General features: G+C 49.2%; 1 protein-coding gene across 5 annotated transcripts in view; it reads left to right on the top strand.

The window, feature by feature from the left end:
• Window positions 1-2422: 2422 nt before the first annotated feature.
• The window catches only part of LOC119844393 (dual specificity testis-specific protein kinase 1-like), a 69883-nt gene continuing 46106 nt past the window's right edge, over window positions 2423-26199 (top strand). The window contains exon 1 of one of the 5 annotated variants that reach the window (XM_038375147.2): window positions 2423-2568. Coding sequence is in view for 1 of the 5 variants with exons in the window: in XM_043498766.1 (XP_043354701.1) it covers window positions 5458-5467 (10 nt within the window). In the remaining 4 variants the exon portion in view is untranslated. Of the gene's footprint in view, window positions 2569-2778; window positions 2954-5405; window positions 5468-26199 lie in introns of those variants that run through there. The other 4 variants (XM_038375141.2, XM_038375148.2, XM_038375142.2 and 1 more) reach the window with 4 other exon arrangements.

The raw sequence follows: 26199 nt of genomic DNA on the forward strand, positions 1-26199 counted from the left end.
GTATATTGCTCTGGGGGTGGGTGCATTGTTGTGGCGGGGGCTGCGTTGCATTGGGGGGCTGTATATTGCTCTGGGGGTGGGTGCATTGTTGTGGCGGGGGCTGCGTTGCATTGGGGGGCGTATATTGCTCTGGGGGTGGGTGCATTGTTGTGGCGGGGGCTGCGTTGCATTGGGGGGCTGTATATTGCTCTGGGGGTGGTGCATTGTTGTGGCGGGGGCTGCGTTGCATTGGGGGGCTGTGTATTGCTCTGGGGGTGGGTGCATTGTTGTGGCAGGGGGCTGCGTTGCATTGGGGGGCTGTGTATTGCTCTGGGGGTGGGTGCATTGTTGTGGCAGGGGGCTGTGTATTGCTCTGGGGGTGGGTGCATGTTGTGGCGGGGGCTGCGTTGCCTTGGGGGGCTGTGTATTGCTCTGGGGGTGGGTGCATTGTTGTGGCAGGGGGCTGCGTTGCATTGGGGGGCTGTATATTGCTCGGGGGTGGGTGCATTGTTGTGGCGGGGGCTGCGTTGCATTGGGGGGCTGTGTATTGCTCTGGGGGTGGGTGCATTGTTCTGGCAGGGGGCTGCGTTGCATTGGGGGGCTGTGTATTGCTCTGGGGGTGGGTGCATTGTTGTGGCAGGGGGCTGCGTTGCATTGGGGGGCTGTGTATTGCTCTGGGGGTGGGTGCATTGTTGTGGCAGGGGGCTGCGTTGCATTGGGGGGCTGTGTATTGCTCTGGGGGTGGGTGCATTGTTGTGGCGGGGGGGCTGCGTTGCATTGGGGGGCTGTATATTGCTCTGGGGGTGGGTGCATTGTTGTGGCGGGGGCTGCGTTGCATTGGGGGGCTGTATATTGCTCTGGGGGTGGGTGCATTGTTGTGGCGGGGGCTGCGTTGCATTGGGGGGCTGTATATTGCTCTGGGGGTGGGTGCATTGTTGTGGCGGGGGCTGCGTTGCATTGGGGGCTGTATATTGCTCTGGGGGTGGGTGCATTGTTGTGGCGGGGGCCTGCGTTGCATTGGGGGGCTGTATATTGCTCTGGGGGTGGGTGCATTGTTGTGGAGGGGGCTGCGTTGCATTGGGGGGCTGTATATTGCTCTGGGGGTGGGTGCATTGTTGTGGCGGGGGCTGCGTTGCATTGGGGGGCTGTATATTGCTCTGGGGGTGGGTGCATTGTTGTGGCGGGGGCTGCGTTGCATTGGGGGGCTGTGTATTGCTCTGGGGGTGGGTGCATTGTTGTGGCAGGGGGCTGCGTTGCATTGGGGGGCTGTGTATTGCTCTGGGGGTGGGTGCATTGTTGTGGCAGGGGGCTGTGTATTGCTCTGGGGGTGGGTGCATTGTTGTGGCGGGGGCTGCGTTGCATTGGGGGGCTGTATATTGCTCTGGGGGTGGGTGCATTGTTGTGGCGGGGGCTGCGTTGCATTGGGGGGCTGTATATTGCTCTGGGGGTGGGTGCATTGTTGTGGCGGGGGCTGCGTTGCATTGGGGGGCTGTGTATTGCTCTGGGGGTGGGTGCATTGTTGTGGCAGGGGGCTGCGTTGCATTGGGGGGCTGTGTATTGCTCTGGGGGTGGGTGCATTGTTGTGGCAGGGGGCTGTGTATTGCTCTGGGGGTGGGTGCATTGTTGTGGCGGGGCCTGCGTTGCATTGGGGGGCTGTGTATTGCTCTGGGGGTGGGTGCATTGTTGTGGCAGGGGGCTGCGTTGCATTGGGGGGCTGTGTATTGCTCTGGGGGTGGGTGCATTGTTGTGGCAGGGGGCTGCGTTGCATTGGGGGGCTGTGTATTGCTCTGGGGGTGGGTGCATTGTTGTGGCAGGGGGCTGCGTTGCATTGGGGGCTGTGTATTGCTCTGGGGGTGGGTGCATTGTTGTGGCAGGGGGCTGTGTATTGCTCTGGGGGTGGGTGCATTGTTGTGGCGGGGCCTGCGTTGCATTGGGGGGCTGTGTATTGCTCTGGGGGTGGGTGCATTGTTGTGGCAGGGGGCTGCGTTGCATTGGGGGGCTGTGTATTGCTCTGGGGGTGGGTGCATTGTTGTGGCAGGGGGCTGCGTTGCATTGGGGGGCTGTGTATTGCTCTGGGGGTGGGTGCATTGTTGTGGCAGGGGGCTGCGTTGCCTTGGGGGGCTGTGTATTGCTCTGGGGGTGGGTGCATTGTTGTGGCGGGGGCTGCGTTGCCTTGGGGGGCTGTGTATTGCTCTGGGGGTGGGTGCCTTGCCCCTGCAGGGGCATGCGGGATTGGAGGGTAGATGCCTGGCCGTGGGCCTGGCCCGGGGACGGGGACGGGGACGGGTGAGTGCACGGTGGCTGCCTCGCCCCGGCAGGGGGTGCCCGGTGGGGGCTGCGGAGCAGCCGCTCGCTGTGGCGCTGGCGGGGGAAGTGCGGCGCTCGGCCCCTCGCCGCTTGCCCGGGAGGCGGGAGACAGGGAGGCGCCGAGCTCAGCCCCGCTCCCGGCGCCGGCGGGCTCGGCTGCCTCTCGCCTGCCGCCGCGCGCGGAGCTCCCCGGGGAGCGGAGCCGGGCGCCCCCCGCAGCGCACCGGGGCCGGGCGCCCGCACCTGGAGCGCAGCAGCCGCCGGCGGCCCAGGCGGCAGCAGGTGAGAGCTCGCCGCGGAGCCGCGTCCGCCAGGCGGGAGCAGGGCTGAGCCGGCCGGGACGGGCTGGGGAAGGGGACGGAGCGCGCTGGCGAGGCGGTGGGCTCAGCCGCTGCCCGAGGGGGAGACAGCCCCCGCCTGCCTGGACCTCGCAGCCCCGCCACTTGGGGGGATCCACCCCCGCCTTGGGGTCCTCCGGGCCCCTCCGTGCGAGCTCCGCCTGCCATCCCTAGCCCTGCCCAGAGCCCCCCCACTGTTGTTGTCTCTCTGTATGGCTGCAGCACCCTCAGACCGCAGGGGGGATCTGGGCCGCGGGTGCCCCGGCGCTCTGCACACTCCCACTCGCTCCCGGCCCCGAAGAGCTTGCACCGCTCCTGGTTGCAGAGTGGTAGGTGCCTTACGGACTAGGCGTGCAAATTGAGGTGCCTTCTCTGAAGGCTCCACAGAGCATTAGTTTCACGTGTGATCATTTTAGCAGGAGCACCTAATCAACCAGTTTTCTTAGTGGTCATCGTTAGGTTTCAGAGTCAACACTCGGTATCTGACTATGGATGGTTCACATCTCTCTGCGCTAATGGGTCAAATTGAGTCCTGACGCAACAAGGGTGCAGCTTCCATTGACTTCAGAGGGTGCTGCACCCCCCCCCCCGTGTAAACACTAAATTTGGTCCATTGTTGCTGACTGACACTGACTGCAGACAGCAACTGTATCAGGTCACGTTGGGAAGGTGCTTTAGAACCCTGAGGGTAGGAAATTTTCTTCTCTCAAATAAAAGCTTAAATTCTGTGGAAACTGATGGGGCTGCCAGAGAAATGCCAATATGGCTGAGGCTGACTTGGACAGACCCCCAGGAACTAGAGTTCAACATACTAATTAATGACTATAGTAGCTGTAAATGCTTATCAGTTGCCCATGTGTGCTAAGCAGTTGTCCTGCAGAGGGATCTGTATTTCAGTGCTGGTTGAAGTGGTCCCCAGTGGTCCCTGTATATCTGAGAGGCACCTCGCATGCGTACTGTATGGCTAAATTAATTAATGTTTAAAAAGAACTTTAAGATTTTTGACTGGAAGGGATTCTAGAATGGTAAAATAATTATTTGTATTAGTTAAATGCTGCAGGCGAGTTAGTTCTCCTGCAAAATGGCTTTTTGTCCCATGGGCCTACTTTGCGTTTTCCTACAAAGCCTTCTGAATTGAAGAGAAACCCTGCCAGGGCGAGGATCAGGCCTATTGCTGTGCTCCAAAGCTGTCCTTTTTGGGGAGTGGAAAAGAAGCATGTTTAGAAATTAAGGGGCCTGAACCTGCAGTTCCACCATAGGCAATATTCTCATTGCATTCAGTGGGAGTTGAGCTTGATGAGGACTGTAGGGGAGGAACCTCAAGGATGCTGTCCTGGATCAGCCCAATGGTCCATCTAGTTAAGTATCTCGTCTTCAACAGTGGCCAGTAACTGCTGCTTCAGGGGAAGGGCCCTAGGTGTTTTAAATGCTGCAAAGAAGGAGCAGATACCCGGAGAAAAAATGTGGATGTGACTCAGTGTGAGGTTTTCTCTCTTAACGGGATGCCTGTGACTCTAAGTAACTAAAATAATTTGCTGTTAATGTTGACCACAGACCACATGTCAATGCACGTTTTAGCAGTGAAGGGAAAAGGAGGTTCCAGCTCAGTTTATTTTTTTGCAGAAAGTTTCCCCTTCCCAGCTTGTTTGTGATGGGCAGCTTACCACAGACGTGACTCACGGACATCATTCTACAACTGAGGAAGTCAGGGACAAGTGCCCAGTTCATTGTGGTTCAAGTGACTGCACAACAACTACCCCAAATTAGTAGGGCAAGAAATTCCAAAATAGGTTTGTGAGTATTCACCCAAGGCTGAAATTTACTTTCTCAAATTCAGCATTTCCGATGTGCAGAAGATCCAAGAACAAGACGCTGGGGAAAGCAGATACTGAGTGTAAGGGGTGGAAGGAATGAGAGGACTTTACCTCTTTATTACTCTTGTTTAATATCTGTATTACGGTAATGTGCAAAGGCCTCAATCAAAACAGGGCCCCATTGTGGTGGGTACTGAACAAACCCATGGGATGTCAGGCCCCTGCCCAAAGAGCTTGCAGTCTAATTTCAGACAAGATGCAACAAGCAAATAATAGGAGTGAATGGGGGAAGGGGAGTCTGATGGTGCTATGACCAAGTGATTGCATAAGGTCTCTGTTGCACAGCTTGATTGTGTTACCCTCCCCTCGGGTATGTAACTTGCTCCTCTTCCCCCTTGCCCAGTGTTACCCCATCTCCTCCTGGTGTGTTGCTGTCTTTTTCCCCACCTCTTGAGTGTGATTCAAGCCTGGTTGTGTCTCCCCGTTATCTCTCCCAGAAGTATCACCCCTTTCACACCCATGTGGGGTGTGATAACTTGGGAGCGCTATCCCCCCCATGCTGCCTGGCAGCCACATTCTTCCCTGCTACCAAGGCAGTTATTTTCTAACTGGCTTGTTACCTCATCTCCTCCCTGGGTACCCCCTCTCTGACCTCTCGCCATCTGGAGGTGTGCCACCTCCTCCTCTGTTTACTGAGCTGCTGCTCTATCTCCTGCTCCCATCTCCCTGTCTGTTACCCCAGGATAATAGAGGGGCCTCTGGAAGTGTAGGGCTGGAAAGTTCTGTTAAAGGGACAGTGTCAACTTCATAGGCATCCAGTTTAAATCAATGAGTTGAAAGTTGTTTTGGTTCCTACATCTGCCCCTAAGTCTGCTGCCCCAGCCTATTTTTGTGGTTTGACAACTACACTTTCAGATTTGTAAATGTGTTTTTTCTCCCCAGCTACTATATGACAGACTCCTACAAACAACAGGAGAAAGTGACCGTACAAGAGCAGCAGGGAATGCAAAGTGCTGACAATGGGACAGAGTAAATACACTGAAAAAAGCAAATCTTGAATCATAAAAGAGCATAGGAATACTGTGTCAGCCAATAGCAGTGTGGCCTTAAAAGGGGCTGAGCTGAAGCCAGTGGAAGCTGAGGGTGCTTGAGACCCTCAGCAGCATCAGCCCCTGTTTTAAGACCATGAAACAATGGGTTTTATCATACACTCTGTAAGGAGAGTGATCACTTAAGATGAGCGATTACGGGAGGGGGGGGGAGAAAACCTTTTATGGTGATAATCAAGGTGGGCCATTTCGAGCAGTTAACAAGAATGTCTGAGGAACGGTCGGGGGTGGGGGGGGGGGGGAGAAATAACATGGGGAAATAGTTTTACTTTGTGTAATGACCCATCCACTCCCAGTCTCTATTCAAGCCTAAGTTAATTGTATCCAGTTTGCAAATTAATTCCAATTCAGCAGTCTCTCCTTGGAGTCTGTTTTTGAAGTTTTTTTGTTGAAGGATAGCCACTCTCAGATCTGCAATCGAGTGACCGGAGAGATTGAAGTGTTCTCCGACTGGTTTTTGAATGTTATAATTCTTGACGTCTGATTTGTGTCCATTTATTCTTTTACGTAGAGACTGTCCAGTTTGACCAATGTACATGGCAGGGGGGCATTGCTGGCACATGATGGCATATATCACATTGGTAGATGCACGGGTGAACATGTTCTCTGTGTGTGTATAGAAATCTCCCCACTGTATTTTCCACCAAATGCATCCGACGAAGTGAGCTGTAGCTCACAAAAGCTTATGCTCAAGTAAATTTGTTAGTCTCTAAGGTGCCACAAGTCCTCCTTTTCTTTTTGCGAATACAGACTAACACGGCTGCTACTCTGAAACCTTTTTTAAGACCGAGTGAAAGATTGGAAATAGAGAGCCGTTGGTTTAAGCCAATTTTATCACAACATTTCCCCCAAATCCTTTAGAGTCAGGAGATTCAGAGCCGAGATTAAAAAAGATCATGTGGTTTAAAAGACGAAATATTAGATCACTGTAGTTTAAAAAACCACAGTGTTAGAAAGATTTGGAAGTCATCAGGCCTCAATCCAAGAAAGTTCTTAAACCCATGACGGATTAGAAGCACCTAGTTCCGCTGACTTCAATGGGATTGCTTACATGCAGAACGTTGGGCACGTGTTGCTGTATTGGGGCTTTTGGGCCTCATTCTATCTATGATAGGTTTCAGAGTAGCAGCCGTGTTAGTCTGTATCCGCAAAAAGAAAAGGAGTACTTGTGGCACCTTAGAGACTAACAAATTTATTTGAGCATAAGCTTTCGTGAGCTACTGCTCACTTCATCGGATGCATAGAATGGAACATATAGTAAGATAGATATATACACATATACAGATAAATTGGAAGTTACCATACAAACTGAGAGGCGCGAATTAGTTAAGATGAGCTATTATCAGCAGGAAAAAAAAACTTTCCTTGTGATAATCAAGATGGCCCATTTAGACAGTTGACAAGAAGGTGTGAGGATACTTAACTTAAGGAAATACATTCAATATGTGTAATGACCCAGCCACTCCCTGTCTCTATTCAAACCCAAGTTAATGGTATCTAGTTTGTATATTAATTCAAGCTCAGCAGTTTCTTGTTGGAGTCTGTTTTTGAAGCTTTTCTGTTGCATAATTGCCATCCTTTCTATCAATCCATTCTATCTATGGAAATCAGGAAGGCTGAGATCAGGGACCTGTTGGCACCACCGCCTTCATCTTTCCATCAAACCTTAACACTGACCCGCTCAGTTGAAAGCTTGCTCTTGCACATAACATCACTGCTGTCATCACTCAGGGCATTGTGCATTGATGGAGAGATGCAGCTGTATGTGCAATATCACACAGGCTATTGTCACACAACACCCTCCCTGTCTGGATAAATTCCTCAGTTCAGCACTAAAAAATAAAAATAAAAATCAGCAGCAATAAACTCTGTAATAATAAGGCTTGATCTTTCTCTAGTTTCTGTCTTTACAAAGGCTTCCAAAGCACCTTACAAATGTATGGACTGAAACCTAATGTCCTAAAACAGGCAAAACTCCCTTGAAAGCCAATCAGCAACGCTTTTGGGATTTGGTTCTCTGTTTACACAGCACTACTTAAATGCACCCACCTCTGGGGTGTGGGGGGACAGTCCATGTGGAGAGCACACTGAACAACAGGATAAGGAAGAGGGGACGTTTTGCCTGCAAAGGAAATGAATGTGTTTGTGCTCTTTTCCCTACCTATATGATATAGATAGAAGGCTGCTTGGTTTTTACCTTAAAAATGTCAGGTGAGGTCTTCCTTGTTTCTGCTGAAGGTCATTGTAGAGGACTCCAGGAGGTTTGTCAGCCATTATTTGAATGACCAGAGTTGTTGGATCTTTAAAGAGGTCATTTCAGGGTCTCTCCTACCTGATGCTAAGACATCGAAATCAGCATAATCTCTTTTTCCCCCTTCCCTTCAACATTAATATTTGCAAGTGAAATGTTATGTAAAGTAGCTTGGCTAGATTCACATTTATACAGTCTGGTTTATGTGGCTAGAGACCATGCCTTGGCACTTCTTGGGGCACTGAGTACCGATGGCAAATGCGTTGACTACTATTTCTCAAGTTTTTAATATGAGCTTTCAGGGCTAGAGGTTTAATTCTGTCTCCCGTGAATCCTGAGTGTCACTGCCATACAATGAATGTTTCGAATTAGTCCTTTTCCATTTGATCATTGTAGGTATCAGTGACACCAATATTTCTTACAGGGCTGGTTGCAATAGGACAGATGACAGGTGCTGCGTTTAAAAACAAAACTCTATGGGTCACATTCATCCCTGTGTAACTTCATCAAAGCCAGTTATGCCAGGGATGAATCGGGTCCTATATGGTTTGTGATATATAGATAATTAATTAACTCTATCATAATTACACTGAGGCTACAGCTACTGGGATAAGAATAGTATATTTTTACTCCTAGTGACTTAGCCATAAGTAAATAATGAAAATATACTTCTCAATAATCATTCATGATTCCACTCTGAAAAGTGACTTTATAAACCCAGCATTGTGGGGCTCTGGGTTCATTTCCTCTCGGTAACCCCAGATCAAGTCTGCTTGGTTTATAATTAGGAAGGCTGTTTCCCTGCAATCGCCCCCTGTGATCCAAGAGCCAAGCTGGGTACTTTCAGGCTCATGTGTCAAGAACATTGAAGAGTCTGCATTAAGAACTCAGTGTTGATGGTGCATGAGCCAGAATTGATCCAGCTCTCTTTCCCAGAGCTGCCTTGGCTCTCAGGGACTCACTGAAATACGATATAGTAAAAATGTAGGGCCAGATTCATGGGTGTACTAAGGTCATTCTGCTGATATAAATGTGCTTTGTATCTTGACTGAGCCCCCTGACATTGGATAACGTGTGCTGGCCTGATTCTGTGCCTACATAGATCACCGGTAGTGCAGCAGGCAGCACAGTTGAGAAAAGGGGTATGGCCAGCTGGAAAGAGGGCATGGTGTAGGTGTTCCTCCAGGTGCAGCATCTGGGCATTTTCCTTGGTGATCCACATGTAAATCACATGGAAAACTCTAATGTAAATTAGAGCATCTGAAAGGTTGTTCCGCATGTCTGTAGTTTTGGGGACACCTGTGCATATGGGGTATGGAGGGAACAACTCTGTTCACCACCACTCCCGAGTGCTAATAGTCTCTTACACTGACTCACTGTATGTCCTTGGGTTAGTTGCCTAGCCTCTCTTTTGTTCAGCTTTAGTTTTCCAATCTGTAAAATGAGGATAAAAATACATGCCTGCTTCACAGGGCGAAATGTGGTTATTGATGACTTATTGTCTGTACAGCACTTTAATTATGTTAAGCGCTAAGTATCCTTATTCTGTATGACCACGAGGTGTCTATTTCAGGTGTTAGCCCAATCTCTCATATTGCCTAGGGCTGTTACGATCTGCTGTGTGCCTCCCTGCTGGTTGTGTGCTAGTTGAGATGGACACTCATTGAAGGCATTGTGTTAGATGCGTCCAACATTAGCAAGAGGTGGTTCCTGTGACATTGCATGTAAGGTTCCTGGAAACAGCCCGGTTGCCTTGAGAAACTTTGGCTAAAACAAGTTCCTGTGCAAATATTGTCAGTTTATACTGTGCTGTGTGTGGAAATGCATTTAATCCAGCAAGGACAGCTGGTCTTTCAGGGAAAGTGTATCACGGAGATGGATAGGTCACTGACAAGCCATGGGGAAGTTTTAATGCCTCGCAGCTGTGTCTACGCTACGGAGCCTATGCTGGCATATCTGTATCATATATATCATAACTCTGTAGTGTAGAAGCAACCTGCGCCAACGGAAGGGATTTTTCCATCGATGTAGCTATGTTGACCTACTTTGTAAGTAGAAAAGGAGTACTTGTGGCACCTTAGAGACTCTCTAAGGTGCCACAAGTACTCCTTTTCTTTTTGCGAATACAGACTAACACGGCTGCTACTCTGAATACTTTGTAAGTGTAGACCAGGCCTAAGAACTCAGCAGGCAAAAGGGCAAGGCGCAGGGAGGAGGAAACTCAGCAGCAGAGAAAGAGAGATCAGCAAGATATGAGCTGATCCTTAATAAATGTGCTGTATCAAGTAACGCCCTTACTAAATCTGTTCTCATTTCTTGGACTCAGCTCATCCCTGGTGTGACTTCACTGATGTCAGGCATGACGTCTCAACACCAAAGAGATAATGCCTGGATTCATGCCTGGTATAAGCAGGTGTGATTCAGAGGAGTTGGACATACTGACATGGGGCCTGGATTTGACCCCAAACATCTGTTCGAGTAGCCTGCTTTATGGGTATCTGCTGATAAAAGCAAGGAACTGACTCTTCCTTATTGAGTCAACAATAAAATCATCATCAGCCAGGAGAGTTTGAGATATCACTCTCAGTGTCTGAATGGCTCTGTAGAGGGGTAAAACTATACCATATTCCCCAGGCACCCTACTACATGGCTAGTTAGGAACATCAAGGATGGCCTTACTCTGCAGATTGCTCCTTGCATGTGTCCCTCTCGCATCTGTTCACCCCCAGCCAAAGGATCAAAGGATACAGTCATTAAATACCTCAGATGGCGAGGCGGGGCCGGGATAGCCTGAGACGTGCCTGCATAAGTCAGCAGAGATGGCAAAGAGGGGGAATGTAAGAGGAGGCTGATGGGTAAGACACTGGACTAGCCCTTGGGAGATGTAGGTTCAATTCCCAACTCCGCCATGCACTCTTTGTGTGAGTTTGGGCAAGTCTCTTGACAGGAGCACTGTAGAAGCACAAGAGCCGTAGTAAGCCTAAGGGATTTGTGCTCCAGTCCCTTAATCTCGCCATGCCTCAGTTCCACAGCTGTGGAATGTTTTCCTTTCTCCAACCTTGTGTATTTATCCTGGAAACTCTTCGGGGCAGGGGCTGTCTCCGACTGTGCATCTGCACAACACCTAGCCCAATGGTGCCCTGATCTCAGCAGGGGCTCTAAAGGTACATTTACATTGTATTATAAACTTGACTTTGTGGGACCCAGGCTTGTAGACTTGAGTGTCCCCACTGCATTGTAAACCTGGGCTTACAGTTGCTTGACACGGGTCTCACAGCCATGCTAATGCGTCCACACTGCACTGTGCAGACCTTCTGACTCAGGTCTGTGGCTTCCCCTGCATTCACACTAGAAAATGACAGGGCTTGGACCCAAGTCACAGTGGGATTCAGGGTCTGGCACACCCCGCAGCAGAGTCCAAGGACCCAGATCCTGAGTAGAGTCAGTCTGATTTGTGTGTGGACAGGAGTGGGGCTTTGGCTCAAACCTGACTCCACAGCCTGGGCTGAGAGTGTGGTATAGACATACCCTAAGTGCCACAGTAATACACATAATACTAGTAATGAGGGAATGCATCCTGCTCTCTCTAGGTCAGGGGTTCTCAAACTGGGGGTTGGGACCCCTCAGGGGGTCGCAAGGTTATTACATAGGGGGTCGCAAGCTGTCAGTCTCCATCCCAAACCCCGCTTTGCCTCCAGCATTTCTAATGGTGCTAAATATATAAAAAAGTGTTTTTAATGTATAAGGGGGGTTGCACTCAGAGACTTGCTATGTGAAAGGGGTCACCAGTACAAATGTCTGAGAACCCCTTTTCTAGATAGCTATGGTATAGCCCCAGTTACCCTAGGGCAGTGATACTCAGACCTCAGTGGTTCAGGAGTCAAATTAGTGATCGACATTACCCAAAAGAGCCCCAGGAGTGTGAATTCAGTGTTGCATTTACTGTAGTTCTCTCTCTCTCTCCATATATTATTCTCACAGCAAATAAGTTAATAACTGACTTAATTAGTTAATAACATAGTAAAAGCATCCCCATTGGTTAATTATTAAACCACCCAGTGTTTTAATATAATGTGCCTCAAAGAGCCGCAAGAGACACATTAAAGAGCCGCTTGCGAGCCTCAGTCTGAGTATTGCTGCCCTCGTGTCTGAGCACCTCACAGTCTTTAATGTTTTTATCCTCACAACAGCCCTGTGAGGCAGGGCTGTGCAATTATCTCCAGTGTACGGAGAGGCACAGAGAGACTACAAGTGACTTGCCCAAGGTCACCCAGGGTGCCTGTGGCAGAGCAGAGAGTTGACTCCACCTCTCCCAAGTTCTAGGCTAGCGCACCCTAAACACTGCCCCCTCTCTCAGCAGTTCATGTGCCTATATACGTTGCTTTTGTGAGCAGCTGCAAAAGGGCAAGGCTTCTCTCACCCAGTGTGGGCTTACAGCTATCACCATGAGTTAAAGTGCGGTGCTAATAACTTCATTTCTCTCCTATTGAGTGGCCCCACCACCACTTAGCTGCTTCTTAGGGTGTGAAGGAACAAAATATGGACACCATGTAGAATCAAGCACATGGGTTTATTACGCACAGCGCTGGCGGAGTATCACCTTGCTTATTAGGCTCAGAGACACTGCCAAACAATTGATTACAATGGATTATATGGATTTTCCGTGGGCGGAGGGAAATGACAGGGTAGGCAGTCCCAAACCCTTGGATAGGTCTAGCAGCAAGACAAGATAAGCACAGTAGCCAGTGGTCAAAAGGTTACATGATGTCTCTGCCCATGGTTTCAGGTTAACACATGACACTTAATTAGTACACAGGTGTTTTCCTTTGAACAATATATAGAGTGTGTTAGTATAAAATATATACGTTGAATTCTCATTTGGGATCCATAGGAATGAAGTAGCTTCCCTGATTGTCCTACAGGTACACATCTAGGAATTAAAGCAAAAGGACAAACGAAAAGTATATAGCAATAAAGATTCTTTTAGTTGTTCATTTGTGTTTCTAAGGCAGGCACTGGCAATGGCTTGGAGGAGAGGTGCACATCTGTGAGAGGGAGGATATCATATCTCATACTGACAGGTTTCAGAGTAGCAGCCATGTTAGTCTGTATTCGCAAAAAGAAAAGGAGTACTTGTGGCACCTTAGAGACTAACAAATTTATTAGAGCATATGCATCCGATGAAGTGAGCTGTAGCTCACGAAAGCTTATGCTCTAATAAATTTGTTAGTCTCTAAGGTGCCACAAGTACTCCATATCTCATACCGACATGTTTGAACGTCTTCTATAAACTCAAGGCTGGTGTGTAGGAAGGTACCTCTTCTACAGAAGAAAAGGCCTTTTTCATTCCTTAGGTCTGTTTGCAACTTTCAGATAAAGCCCCCAATTATAATTTCCACCTAGCTTCTTGCTGACCAAGCTTATTTTAGCAAAAAGCAAGGTTGTCCTTTGTTTGTTCAGCTTCTTAGCTAATATTGTTCACTATTTGCTAGGCCTCTGTCTTCTTGACCAAACTCTGGATTTTGGGCCTGAAAAAAGAGCTGACACAGTCTATGTAATCAGGTTGTAACATAAACAGCATATGGATTATAGCCCTTCAGGGTGGCACAAAGTCACATTTTGTTTTTTGAAGGAGAGTAAATCCGTTGCATAAAAAAGCCAAAACACATTCTTAGAATTCAGAAACTGGACTAAGGTTGATATCTGGTGTTGGGATTCCCTCCGAGACCTTTTCCAGTTGGCTGATCTGGATTCCCTCGTCCGGTCCTGGGAGAACATTTTTTATCCAGGTCTCTGGAATCCAGACTCATCACTGAGGTTTCTTTATTATCACTTCATAAAGCTACACATGAGGTTCTGGTGCAGGGGTTGGGCTAGGGTGCACCACAACGGCAAAAGCACATAATAATAAATCAGATGCTATGCAAAGACTAATACCCACTCACTGCGTTTTTATATTGCATTACACTTTATAATTGGTTTACTGATTTTTATAACCAATCCCTGTATAGATCCTAAACTGTCTACACATTACAAAATATACAAGTAAGCAAAGCTGCAGCTGCAAACTTATCCCACTTACTCTTCTTATTATTTCTTTATTCACGAACTACATGTTATTTTCAAGGTCACTTGTGAATTCATGCTCTGTCCATTAATTAATCTCTGTTTCCTGACTTCTGTTTTCTTTCATTGTTCATGCAAGGCCTACACCTAGAATCTTGGACTCTCTCCTTTATTAGAATCCAGATTTTTGAAGTTGCGTTGCTGAACCAGCGCTGTTGTCAGAGAAACAAGCATAAGATGGATGTGCACTTGGCTATCATGTCAGAGAACAACTAGGAGTGTTTGTATGATGAAGTCCTAAAGATAGGTGCTAGCTGTACTGAACACTCCTTAGTCATGTTGAATTTAACAGAATTCATTAAGTTCCAACCCCGTCATTGTATTGCAAGAGCAGGTATTTTGCTTGTGAGGATGAGTTGCATAATTCAATAAAAGGGGCTTTGAAAATGTGTCTTCTAGGATTGAAAAACACCCAAAACACAACAGCCTCTGGGAGATGTTAGAACAATTTTGCACTGTAGCCTTTTTAGGGGAAGTGCTAAGTTGCGGAGTGCTTTCCTTCTCTCACCCCTAGATAGTAGCAGAGAAATTTGCCTAAAAAACCAAATCCTTTGTCCTTATTGAATTTGTGCCTTTGAGCAGCATCTAAACTGAAATCATTTAACTGTCCAGGAGCCATAGTTTCAACTTGGGAAGTGAGAATCACTGTGAATTGATGGAACTAATGTGATTCATTTTCCAATTTTCTTTATAAATATTTTGAAGTGTTCTAGATGGCGATTAACTTTCTGTGCTTAGAATTAATCACCGTTCCACTGGGGTTGCAAAAGGAACGGCATATGCCTTGATAAATGGGCTGGAAGATCGTAGGGTTCTATCAGGTAAGCTTCCTCCCTGGTGTAAGCCATCTGAAGCCAACGGTTACAATGAGAATGGCTTAAGCCCTTAAAGTCCCCCCTGTGCCCTTAGCAGAATGCTGGTTTGTGGCAGTGATGCTCCTGAGCAGAGATTCATTTGCGGCAGGATTTTTTTCTGGGGAACTATTTTTCCTCTTTTCTCAGTGATGGAAGAAAGGTGTGTGAAATATTGCAACATCTCAATCCAAATGTGGGCTCCTGGGAAGCCATTTGATTGGGCCTCTTCATTACAAGGCCCAAGGTTCAGGGTGGAACCTTGCACCCCACACAACCCATGGCAGTTTGGGGCAGGGATATTGTTTAATTTGTGCCAGGGCTTGCTAGTGCTGAGCCCCGCACCTCTGGGCTTGCCGCATCAGTTATGAAAATAAAAAAAAAGAGCTTGAGCTCCAGCTTCTCTTTCATTACAAATTAAGTAGTGGTGGGGTGGGGTCGCAGGAGAGAGCATCAGTTTGGAGAGAGGATTAGGGGCTCAGGAGTGAAGGTTTCCTGCTAAACAGAGGATGGAGCTGGCAGCGTGTCCCCAGAAATGTGGAAAGGAGAGGCCCTGATTCTCCAGGTAGTTTCAAGGCATCATCATCACAGGGCTCTGTTAGCACAAAGCCTCATGAGCTGGTTCAGAATGATGAGCGGTAAAGATCCCGGTACCATTTCAGCCGTCCCGGGAGGGACGGGGTCTCTCTGCAGCTGCAGGTTAGGTAGCGTGGTGTGAATGGTCCATGGCTCTGTTAGGCCGGACACACTCTCCCTATCTGCGCTGACTGCTGTCGGCTCAGCACTTAGTGTCGGAGTCCTGGGATAACCTTACACAGCCCGGAGAGCCTGGTGGAATCTGCAAGAAGCAGGAGAGAAAGCCTCTGAGTCAGATTGCGAAACCACCCCCTCAGATGGCACCAACCAGGCCCCGTGTTGGCAGCCTCAGCAGAGAGGCCAAGCGCTGAATGGGCCATTGACCGAAGTCCCTTTGTGCCCTCAGAGCCGTCTGTGCAGGCCGGGGTGAGGTGCATCAGCAGGGTGGTGGGAGGGAAGCCAGCTGCCCAGGCTCTGTCAGTTCTGTGAACGCACAGAACTGGATTCCCTGGGGCTGTTGACCCTGCGCCATTCATCACCACAAAATCCACTTCATTCTGTTGAGGTTTTTCCTTCTCTCGGGCATGTTTTACTTGCTGTGGCCTGACCTGCATCTCTCCTTGCTGTTGGCTGCAGGGCTGTTGCTCCTCTGCCAGCATGCTGCAAGGGGTCTAATTTAGGGGGAAGCATTCGCTTGTCCAGGAACCAGCTGAGCCACAGCTTCTAGGGTCCGCCTGGTCTGATTCTGACTTGGTAGATTTAGACAGGGGGTAGCTCAGTTCTGGGACTGAGGACACAGAGTAGCCCCCTGTGGCACCGTTCCCTTGGAACGGCTCTGATCCTGGAGACGGTGATAGAGATATCGGACTCCTCTCTGCCCATCTTCTCCAGGCTTTTCTCTTCCCCTCTTTGTGGCACTGTGCTTCCTTAGCTGCTGCTGGGGGCTTCTCTTGCAGATCTGAAGATCCCTGTAGTTTGAGAGGATCCAGTTTGACTCGTCTGCTTATTAATAGACGACTCATCCTCCACTCTTTCCACTGCCTCTGTTCAGGCCTTACTTAAGCATAACTCCCACTGACAACAGTGGGGACTGAAGCTCAGCGTTGGACCCCAGGAATATAGGGGTCAATGGGGATGTTGGTGATGTGAGCCACACCCCAGCTTTCCACTACTGGAGATAGGGTTCAAATCTAATTTGTACCACAAGAGGGACTCCGCATTGCGGTCTCGCCTTCTGCATTTGTGCCTATCGCAGATCCACAGCATGGTGTGGAGCTTCTGCTAAGCCGAGACCTCGGATTGGAACGGCAGAGGATGTGGGGCACAGCAGAGGTGCATTAGCAGCTTGGTATGGGGAGTGCAGGAAAGGAATATTTGGCCGGGGAGGGCTGTGGGTCGGGATTGAGATGCATCAGCTGAGCTGTCTGGAGAATCCAGGGGTGAAATAGCCGGAGGCGTTGCAGGATTGAGGTCCCCTGGCAGAGCCCAGGAGTGGAATGGCAGTGAGGCTGCAAGACCAGACTGAGGTTCATGGCACAGATCTATGTGGGAAGTTAGCACAGCTCCTCCCCACACTGTTCCTTTATCAGAACAGCACAATTAATGCTTTGTTTTCGTGAGAACTAAATTCACTCCTGGGTCTGAAAATGGCTTTAAGAATAACACAAATTGCCTTGACAGACACTTTTGCATTTTTATGAGGTGCCACTTAGCGTCAGCCAGGTTCTCAGGTGTGGGAGGGTGAGGAATGGATCTGAGATACTTGGAACCGGCAGTGTGGCCCGGGCACGGAGTGTGTCACTTTGGTGCTTGCCTAGAGCCAATGGGCAGATTTGCCAGACTGCAATGCAGAGCTCTGTCCTGTGGGCTGGCTTGTCCTTCCCCAGACTCCCCACATTGCAACTCTCACATCCGGGTGATGAGGCTGTAGAGAGGGTTGAAATTAGAGATGGAAAGACCTGCTAGGACCCATCAAGTTCATCCCTGTGGGGGTCTCTAACAGGCTGGCTCGCTGCTGGAGGCCTGGGGCTAGCCAACCCTGATGGCAGAATGAGGCACACCTGGGCTGAATCAGGTACTTCCTCTGTGGAGAGTGAGGAAAGGCTCCTGCAAGGAAGACCCTGAACCAGGGGAGTTGTCCCAGGCAGGGAAGTCTGGGAGAGACCCTGTCCAAGCAGGAGACAGACTGCAAAAGCCCCAGGCAGGAAAGCCTTGTGTTGGGTGAATTTAGGAATGGCCTTTGTTTGAGGATTTTGAGTTTTGTTTGAAGTTTAGTTTCTATGAATGAACCCAGTCCCCAGGGAGGGGTACTTTTGACCAAGAAAAAGCCTGAAGGGAAGTTTTATTTGAACAGTCAGAGAGGGGAAACTTAAGCAGGCTGCCCATAGTGTAACCCCTAGGCCACGAGAGGCATCCAGTCTGGTGATAGGGGCCAGGGTTGTTCCTACAGCGAATTCTCTGATGCGTGGTCTGGATTAGGGTTGGGTTTTTTTTGTTTAAGTACAAACAATGGGATTTCCATCCTTTTCCGTGGACTATTCCAGCACTTCATAGGTCTCACCGATGGGAAATGTTTCCTGCTTTTCAACCCTCACAGCCAGAAGGAAGCATCTAGTTCAGGGGTGGGCAAACTTTTTGGTTTAAGGGCCACATTGGGGAATAGAAATTGTATGGCGGGCCATGAATGCTCATGAAATTGAGGTGGGGGTGCGGGCTCTAGGGTGGGGCTGAAGATGAGGAGTTTGGGGTGTAGGAGGGTGCTCTGGACTGGGACCAAGGGTTTTGGAGAGCGGGAGGGGGATCAGGGCTCAGGTAGAGGTGCGGGAAGGGGTGCAGGCTCTGGGATGGAGCTGGGGATGAGAGGTTTGGGGTGCAGCAGGGTGTTTTGGTCTGGGATCAAGGGGTTTGGAGAGCGGGAGGAGAATCAGGGCTGGGGCAGGGAGTTGAGGCGTGGGGAGAGGCTCAGGGGGTGCAGGCTCCGAGTGGCGCTTCCCTCAAGTGGCTCCTGGAAGCAGCGGCATGTCCCCACGCAGGCACCACCCCTACAGCTCTGTGATGATGCGGGACTGTTCTTAATGTTTCTTCTGAATACTGTAGGGGTGCCTCAGTTTCCCTTATGCAGTTCTTAAGTGTCTAGGTAGTGGGATAAGGGTGTATGATTGTTGCAGAGCCCTACAGGGCAGGTGTGTGCAGGGGTCTGGACACAGAAAATGGCCGACACTCTGTTTCCTGGCAACTGATGGCCTGGGCCCTTCCCCCCTGCAAGGTGAGAGCTAAAGGGTTGGAGAGCAAAGGAATCAGGTGCCCTCCTGGCCCGGGAAAGGGACAAAGTCCAGAGGAGGAGGGGCTGGGGAGAGTTTCAGTTTGGGTCTGGCTGGGGACATGGAGTGAAGTGCAGATGTGGTTGTCTGAGCTCACTGCGCCCCAAAATGGACTCGGCTGAGGGGTCCTGTTCTCTGTACCTACAAACTCTGTGTTAGACCATGTTCCTGTCATCTAATAAACCTTCTGTTTTACTGGCTGGCTGAGAGTCACGTCTGACTGCAGAGTTGGGGTGCAGGACCCTCTGGCTTCCCCAGGACCCCGTCTGGGCGGACTCACTGTGGGAAGCGCACGGAGGGGCAGAGGATGCTGAATGCTCCAAGGTCAGACTCAGGAAGGTGGAAGCCAGGTGAGCTGTGTGTCCTGAAGACAGGCTGCTCCCAGAGAGGAGACTTCCCCAGAGTCCTGACGGCTTCGTAGGGAGCAGTTTCAAAGCATCGCCCAGGGACTCCGTGACAAGCTCCCATTGGAGAGCCCCCGCTGTGGTGCGGCCCCAACTCAGCATCCCAGCCGGAGCGGGGCTGAGCCACGTGATGCGGCCCCGACCCAGGACCCCGGCCGGAGTGGGGCTGCACCACACAGCTCGGCTCACGGGCCAGCTTAAAGTGGCTCGTGGCATGGTTCTGGCCCGTGGGCCATAGTTTGCCCATCCCTGATCTAGTTTGACCTCCTGTGTATCAGAGGAACCTCACTTAGTTACCCCTGCACTGAGCTCAGTAACTGGTATTTGGCTAAAGCGTATCTTCCAGAAAGGCATCTGGGCTTGATTTGAAGAAATCAAGAGATGGAGAATCCACCACTTCCCTTGATAATCTGTTCCAGTGGTTAAACACCTAACTCCTACTTCGTTTGTACTACTCCATAAAAATCTTAGTTCTGTCTGTACCCTTCCTTTGTTCGGTGACTTATAACTATCTGAAAAAAAACTCTTTTGGCCATGAAAGTTCATGTTTTCTCAAAGGGCTTGTCTGCATGGGAAAGTTTTATTTAAACATAGCCAGTTCCTCCAATGTGGACATCTCTAAAGTATTTTTATGGCCCCCATCTCAGTAGTATCAGCCCCTCACAATCTTTAATGCTTTTAACCTCACAACGCCCTTGGGAGGCAGGGAAGTGCTAGTATCCCCATTGTACAGATGGGGGACTGAGGCACAGCTAGACTAAGGGCGTGTTTGCACAGCAGATTACTGCGTGGCACTCCAGGGCTTTCACATCGGACGTGGCCAGATAGTGAACTGTAGATTCACCCCCTGGCTTACTTACGCACCATGTAGACAAGGCCCTCGTGGCTTGTCCGAGGTCACATACGAAGTCTGGGGCAGGACAGGGAAGTGAAACCAGTCTCCCACGTCCCATGGTAGTGTCCGAACCACCTGACCATTTTTCTCTCTTGTTTTGGTTTGAGGACGGCTTATTTTGCGTTATTTTAACTTGAGTAGAAACCGGTTTAAGCAAACTGAAACAAGCTACTTAGACTGAAATACGAGTGTCCACACAGGGGCTTGCGCCGCTTGAACTACATTGGCTTAAAAAGTTAAAGCACCTCAACTTTCTTGTGTGGACAAGGCTGTAGTGCAGCAGAGAAAGTGTTTGGCAGCGTGGGTAAAATCCATTCAGTTATTGCTGAGTTACGCAGGTTTTAAATTTCAGTCAGTCAGCTACCCTGCCGCATGCCTGCTACACTGCTGCTGCTCCATGCAATTCTTTATCTTTGTGCAGAAGGGAGAGTAGATTTTGTAGGTTCTTTGTGGAGCCCTTCTACGTACAAATGTTTCCCTGTTCAAGGAGACATGGGAAGGGGGGAAGAATTTGGGTTTGTGCCATTGTACCCTGGAGAACTGTATAATGGCAGGAAACCTGTGAAACTACGAAACCATAAGAAACAAGAGAATGAAGAAGGAAAAAAAAACACGAGGAGTCCTTGTGGCACCTTAGAGACTAACACATTTATTTGGGCATAAGCTTTCGTGGGCTAAAACCCACTTCATCGGATGCATGCAAGTGGGTTTTAGCCCACGAAAGCTTATGCCCAAATACATGTGTTAGTCTCTAAGGTGCCACAGGTACCCCTAATGTTTTGTTTTTGTTTTTTTTTTTTTGCTGATACAGACTAACACGGCCACCACTCTGAAAAGAGAATGAAGCCTTAGCAACTAAGTGGAGAACGGATATTTAGACTGTTTGTAACCATGTATTAACACCTTTCTAACTCCATTATCTAATCAACAATTGAGAAAAGGGCTTCTTTGTTACAGTGTCAAACACCAAACACCCCCCTCCCGCCATTAAAGTGTGAGACCTCACCATAGACAACCCTACACAAAACCAGAGAAGGTGTCACATTCTGCCCATGGTCCCGCCTTCTCGTGTCTGTGCTCTTTGCTTAGGCTGGTCAAAAAAAGAGTCCCCACACTTCTTCCAGGTGTTTCACTCGTGTCTCTTTATTTACAGTGCTTAGTGCAGCCCCAATTCCCCCCAACACCAATCCCCACACTGACCCTTCTCTGGGTCTTCTGGCCCCTGAGGCTTGCTGTAGTCGGTAGAGACAGAGCTGCAGTCCCCCTGTCTTCTCCCCTTGCTAGCCCCCCCTCACTGAGCCTTTCCCTGGGCTTATATCTCCTCCCAGGCACCAGCCCAGCTGGCTCCACTTGGCTCAGCTGATTCCCCTGAGCCTACCCTTGTTAGGGTCTGCTGCTGAGCTCCTTGCTGAGTGTCTGGACCCCTGCACCCAGCTGCTCTGCTGGGAAGCAGGGGAGGAGCCACCCCTTTAGCAGGGCATCCAAGGGGTTTATACCCCTGCCCTGCCACAGAAGGCCAGACTGGATATTCCTAATACTTTTTTCAATTAAAAAAACAACCAAATTTTGTTATTCTTTTCAACTCTTCATCATAAAGAAGCAAAAAAGGCCACAAGACCAGTTAGAAACAATCCTTTGCAGATCATCTTTGAAATAATTCCTGCAGTTGGCTCAAAGGAGACTCAGATGATTGCTATGTCCCTATTTCCAAAATGGCTGTAGTGGCTAGTGCAGAAGACTAAGGGTGTGTCTACACTGCACTCAGGAAGAGTGATTGCAGCATGTGTGGACGTACCCAAACTAATTGGCCCAAAAATTACAATGAAGCCATGGGAGCCAGGCTAATTGCCCATTACAAGCCCATCCCAGGCCCTGGGCATGTAGTAGATGGTTAATCCATGCTGCCTTGCCTTTGTTGCTATTTTTAGAGCTAACTCAGTCAAAGCTAACTTGGGTATGTGTGTACATGTGCTGCACTCACCCCTCCTGATTGCAGTGTAGACAGACCCCGAGAGTCAGAGCTTCAGGATTCGATTGACCACTGTGACCCTTAGCAAGACGCTTCACCACTGCCTACTCCAGTTTCCCTTCCTGTCGGAGATAACCCGAGTGGGTGTGAGGCTTAATTAGCATAAACCACTTTGAGATTATCAGATAGCAAAGGACAAAGTACTGGCACTGATTACCATTCCCATGTAACGCTTGCCATTTTGCACTTAGGCATGGACAAACCTTGTGCTTTTGCCTGGATTGCTGATATTTCTTGCAAGCGGCCCAGAACACCTATGCCCTTCAGTACTGGACTACAATCAGTGTTATGTCTGCCTGGATCCATACTTGTGTGCTGATCTGTGCACATTGATTGATTGATCTCCCTCTCCTGTGTCAGGCCCATGGTCTCATCACGTCTGTTCTTTGTTGCCCAGGGGTTGGCTGTGTAGATGACAATTCATATACCATTCTCGCTTTGTGGTTAGGCATGGAACTGTGCTACAGAGAATGCCCCAACACCAGCTAAGGTGTGCTGATAAGGGAGGCATTACAGTGTAATTAACACTCCAATCAAGCAGGGCATTTAAAAAAATCCTTTGCCCTTTGTGTTTTTTGATGTGAGTGGGAATGATCAGGCCTCTAGTGAATTATTCTGGCGCATTATAGCCCTCTTGTGCTCTCGTTAATCGTTTTAAACCTTGTGGTAGTCTGCTGCACTGGGTCGCTAAATGGATTGTAGTTTATTCCAAATGCAGCACAATTACTCTCTGCTTTGGGGTAGCTGGTGCAATTGTCCCTTATGTGTTCATTTGGAGAGTGAACCCTGCACTCGGCATTTTAGATGCTCACAAATTAAATGCCGTGGGAGTGGTTGGAGAGAGCCCATTTGATTCCAATTTATATCCCATTAAAAAGAGAGGAAACAATAGTGGCATGTTAAGCTGTTCCTTGATGCAACGGGGTGAAAAACTTGGCCTGTAAGGAACTGCTTTTTAACGTGGGTGCTTTGCATCTAACCTCAGGTTTTGGGAAGCATGAGATAGGGAAGTAGAGTTTGTATTGCTTGGGATGATGAATAGAAAATGCAGACAATGAAAAGAGGGACTGGTTGCTAGACAAAGCAAAGGGCCAGATTTAAAGCTGGTGTAAGTGGGAGCCACTCTAGAGATGCTGTGGTATGTCACCTGGTTGACACTAGGTCTGAATGTAGTGGAAGGGGCTCTGTTCTGTTACAGGTTGATATAAATCTCCACTGAAGATAAGGATGTTCATTCTGATTTACACTGTGGTAGCTGAGATCAAGCTGTTTCATTCCGATGTCTGACTGCCCAGTGTGCCTGCGTTATGTGGAGGAATTACACAGCCCAGCCAGGCATCAGCAGCCTCCCCCTGTAAGAGTCTCTCCTAATTCTGAATATGGTGCTGAGAATGCCCTGCTTTGCTAGTGAGTTGTCACCATGGTTTCCGTCAGCTGAGAGAGAGAGATCAGGCTCCTTTTGGCCCTGCTAGCAGCCTTCCTCGTCCCCTGAACAAGAGTAGAAAGTGTCTGTTGTCTGGTCATCTTGTGAACACTGGTGGCCTGTGTGCCAGGAGCGCATGGAGATGCCACAGAAGCATTCTCCAAGACCCCACTGGCTTTTCTCATCTGGTCATCCCGAACATGGAGTCACTACCATTAGAGATGGGCTTGAAACAAAACCCAGATCCAGTGCTGTGTGAATCTGGAGCCTTGCGTGTCTGTAATGGGCTGACCCAAACCCCCTGCAGCCTTCGGGGTGGGTTGAACGTAAATCCCAGCCTTGCAGCTCCAATTCAAGCAAGAGTAGCAGAAAGTGCTTGTCACGTCAGATCAACAGGTGCTTGATTCTCTCTCCCCTAAACAGATCAAGCTGCGGAGAAGCCAGTCGCTGTGGTTCATGCTGTGAGGCCATCTCTGATCTGCTGGGATATGCCCCCTTCCCTCTGCTCGCTGTGTCCTGGGGTGGAAGGAGCGGTTGGGTCAGAAGGGGAGGTGGGGTAAATGCCTATGATGTGGAGCCTTGCTTTGCCCGAGCAAAGGAGAAGCCGGCTGCTTGTTTCCCCTCTGGGTGCAACTGACCCAGTGATCCCTGGGTCTCCGCTCTGCAGCAGCATCTGCTGACACACACACGAGTGCGACACCCCAGGCTCTCGGCACCACATCAGCGCCAAGAAATGGAAGAGTGTGGGGTTTTCCCTTTGTAAGCCAAAGTCAGCAAATATATCGCTCAGCAAAAACCATCCTGCAAGGCTGCTCTTTCCAATCTCTCCCTCCCAGCAAGCCGCGTTGGGTCAATCCAACGCCAGCCTCCCTGTCTGCTGTGTAAGGGGCTCATTTCCTCACATTCTGCCATCTCGAGGGAAGAGCCGTTTCATCAAGCACTGTGGATGGTTTATTATCTCAAGCTCTGGATGTTTTTCGCTTGCCACTGATCGGGCATGGGGTGAAGCTTGGAAGGGCTCAGCCTGATAGAATGTGTGGGATACAGGCTGCAGACCAAAGTCTGCTCAGAGAACATAAGAACGGCCATAATGGGTCAGACCAAAGGTCCATCTAGCTCAGTATCGAGAGGATAAGGAATGCAGAGGAGTTAACCCTTAACTTGCTCCAAAATTAAAGTCCCTTTTATGTTTTGGACTTCTTGATGTCCGCTCTTAACGGCCCAATACCCAGCTCTAGCACAGCTTTGTTATTGTTGTTGAAGCACCTAGAGGTCCCAGCCAAGATCAAGACTCCATTGTGCTAGACACATGCATAATAAGAGCTTACAGTCTAAATAGTTCAGGCAAAGGAAACGGAGGCCCAGAGACCCAGCAGGTCAGAATTGAACCCAGGTATCCTGACTTTCGGGCCAGTGCCTTATCCACTGGGCCATGGTGCCTCTCCTCTAGTGGTCTCCCATGGCTGGAGAGAGAACACAAGTAATCCCAGGGTAGACTAATCCAGCCATACAGTTTGCACTGTTCTGGTGTCTTCCTTCTGAAGATCTCAGTGGATTTTATCCACATTTAGTTTATGAAGCCTCCCGGCCTCCTGTAGGCAGGTCTGTATCGTTTTAGGAAGTGGCAGAGTGGATGAGACCACTAGTCCAGTGTCCTGGCTCTGAAAGTAGCCAGCTGCATACAATGATGGGGCAAGAGGCCCTCCAGCAAGCAGTGACGGGAAAGTTTCATCCTGTTCTTCATATCCCCACTTTACAGATATGAATCAATAGGAGACGGATTCTGTCAACCTTATTCTCCTTCACCTGCCCACCTCTGTGTGATTGTGGAGAAAGAGCTGGAGTGGGCACTGGCACTCAGGACTCTTGGGTTCTCTCCCTCTCTGCCTCTGACGTTTTGACCTTAAACAAATCACCTAAGTTTTCCACTTGTAAAATGAGGCAAATAGTATTATCTATTTGTGCAGAGCGGTTTGTGGAGCTTTGTTCACTATAAAGCAGTTTGAGATGTCACATCGGAGGTGGGCACTTCATGCTGAGAGTGGGGGTTGGGTGAAATCTCATTGAAGCCGGTGGGCATATCTACTGCCCTTCATTCAGGATAAAGAAACAATCAAGCTCCTTTATGGACCAGGTCGCTGAAACAATAGAAACCACCACCCAAAACACAGGCATATGGCAAAGCTTGAATAGAAGCTGACCCAAGGGGCTTTTGTGGGACTGACTGCAAACACAGGGGCTGGGGCGTTGGTTGGTGAAGGGGGTGTGCATGTGTCTGTGTGAGAGAAACAAGCAGTAGAAACACAGAAGGTCTCAGAGAAGATGCAAAAAAGCCACAGACACAGCCAGAGAGAAGCCCTTTTAGTGTCAGTGCCCTGAGGGAAAAAATGCAGAGAGCGAGTAAGTTTTTGGGTGAAATGCTGGCTGAAAGAGGCTTGGATCTGTGTACAAAGGAACTGTTTGCGGCTGTTTGATTCCTACTGTGTCCAGGGAAGCAGGACTTTGTGCATCCTTTGTAGATTAACAGGATTGCATCAGAGAAATACTTGACTCCACCGTCCATTTCTCCTCCTAATAGAAACAATCAGTGATTTTCAAAGTGGGGTACGCCAGCTCCTAATGGTGGACAATGCACAGTATTAAGACTTCGCAATCTAATTAGGGTTGCCACCCATCTGGTTTTTTTTACCCAGACAGTCTGGTTTTTGGCTTCTGTGTCAGGGTGCCACTTACAGTTGCTAGTTGCCTGGTTTTTGGGGACCTGGCAACCCTAAATG

The sequence above is a fragment of the Dermochelys coriacea genome, chromosome 16 (genome assembly GCF_009764565.3).
Source record: "Dermochelys coriacea isolate rDerCor1 chromosome 16, rDerCor1.pri.v4, whole genome shotgun sequence".
NCBI lineage: Eukaryota > Metazoa > Chordata > Testudines > Dermochelyidae > Dermochelys > Dermochelys coriacea.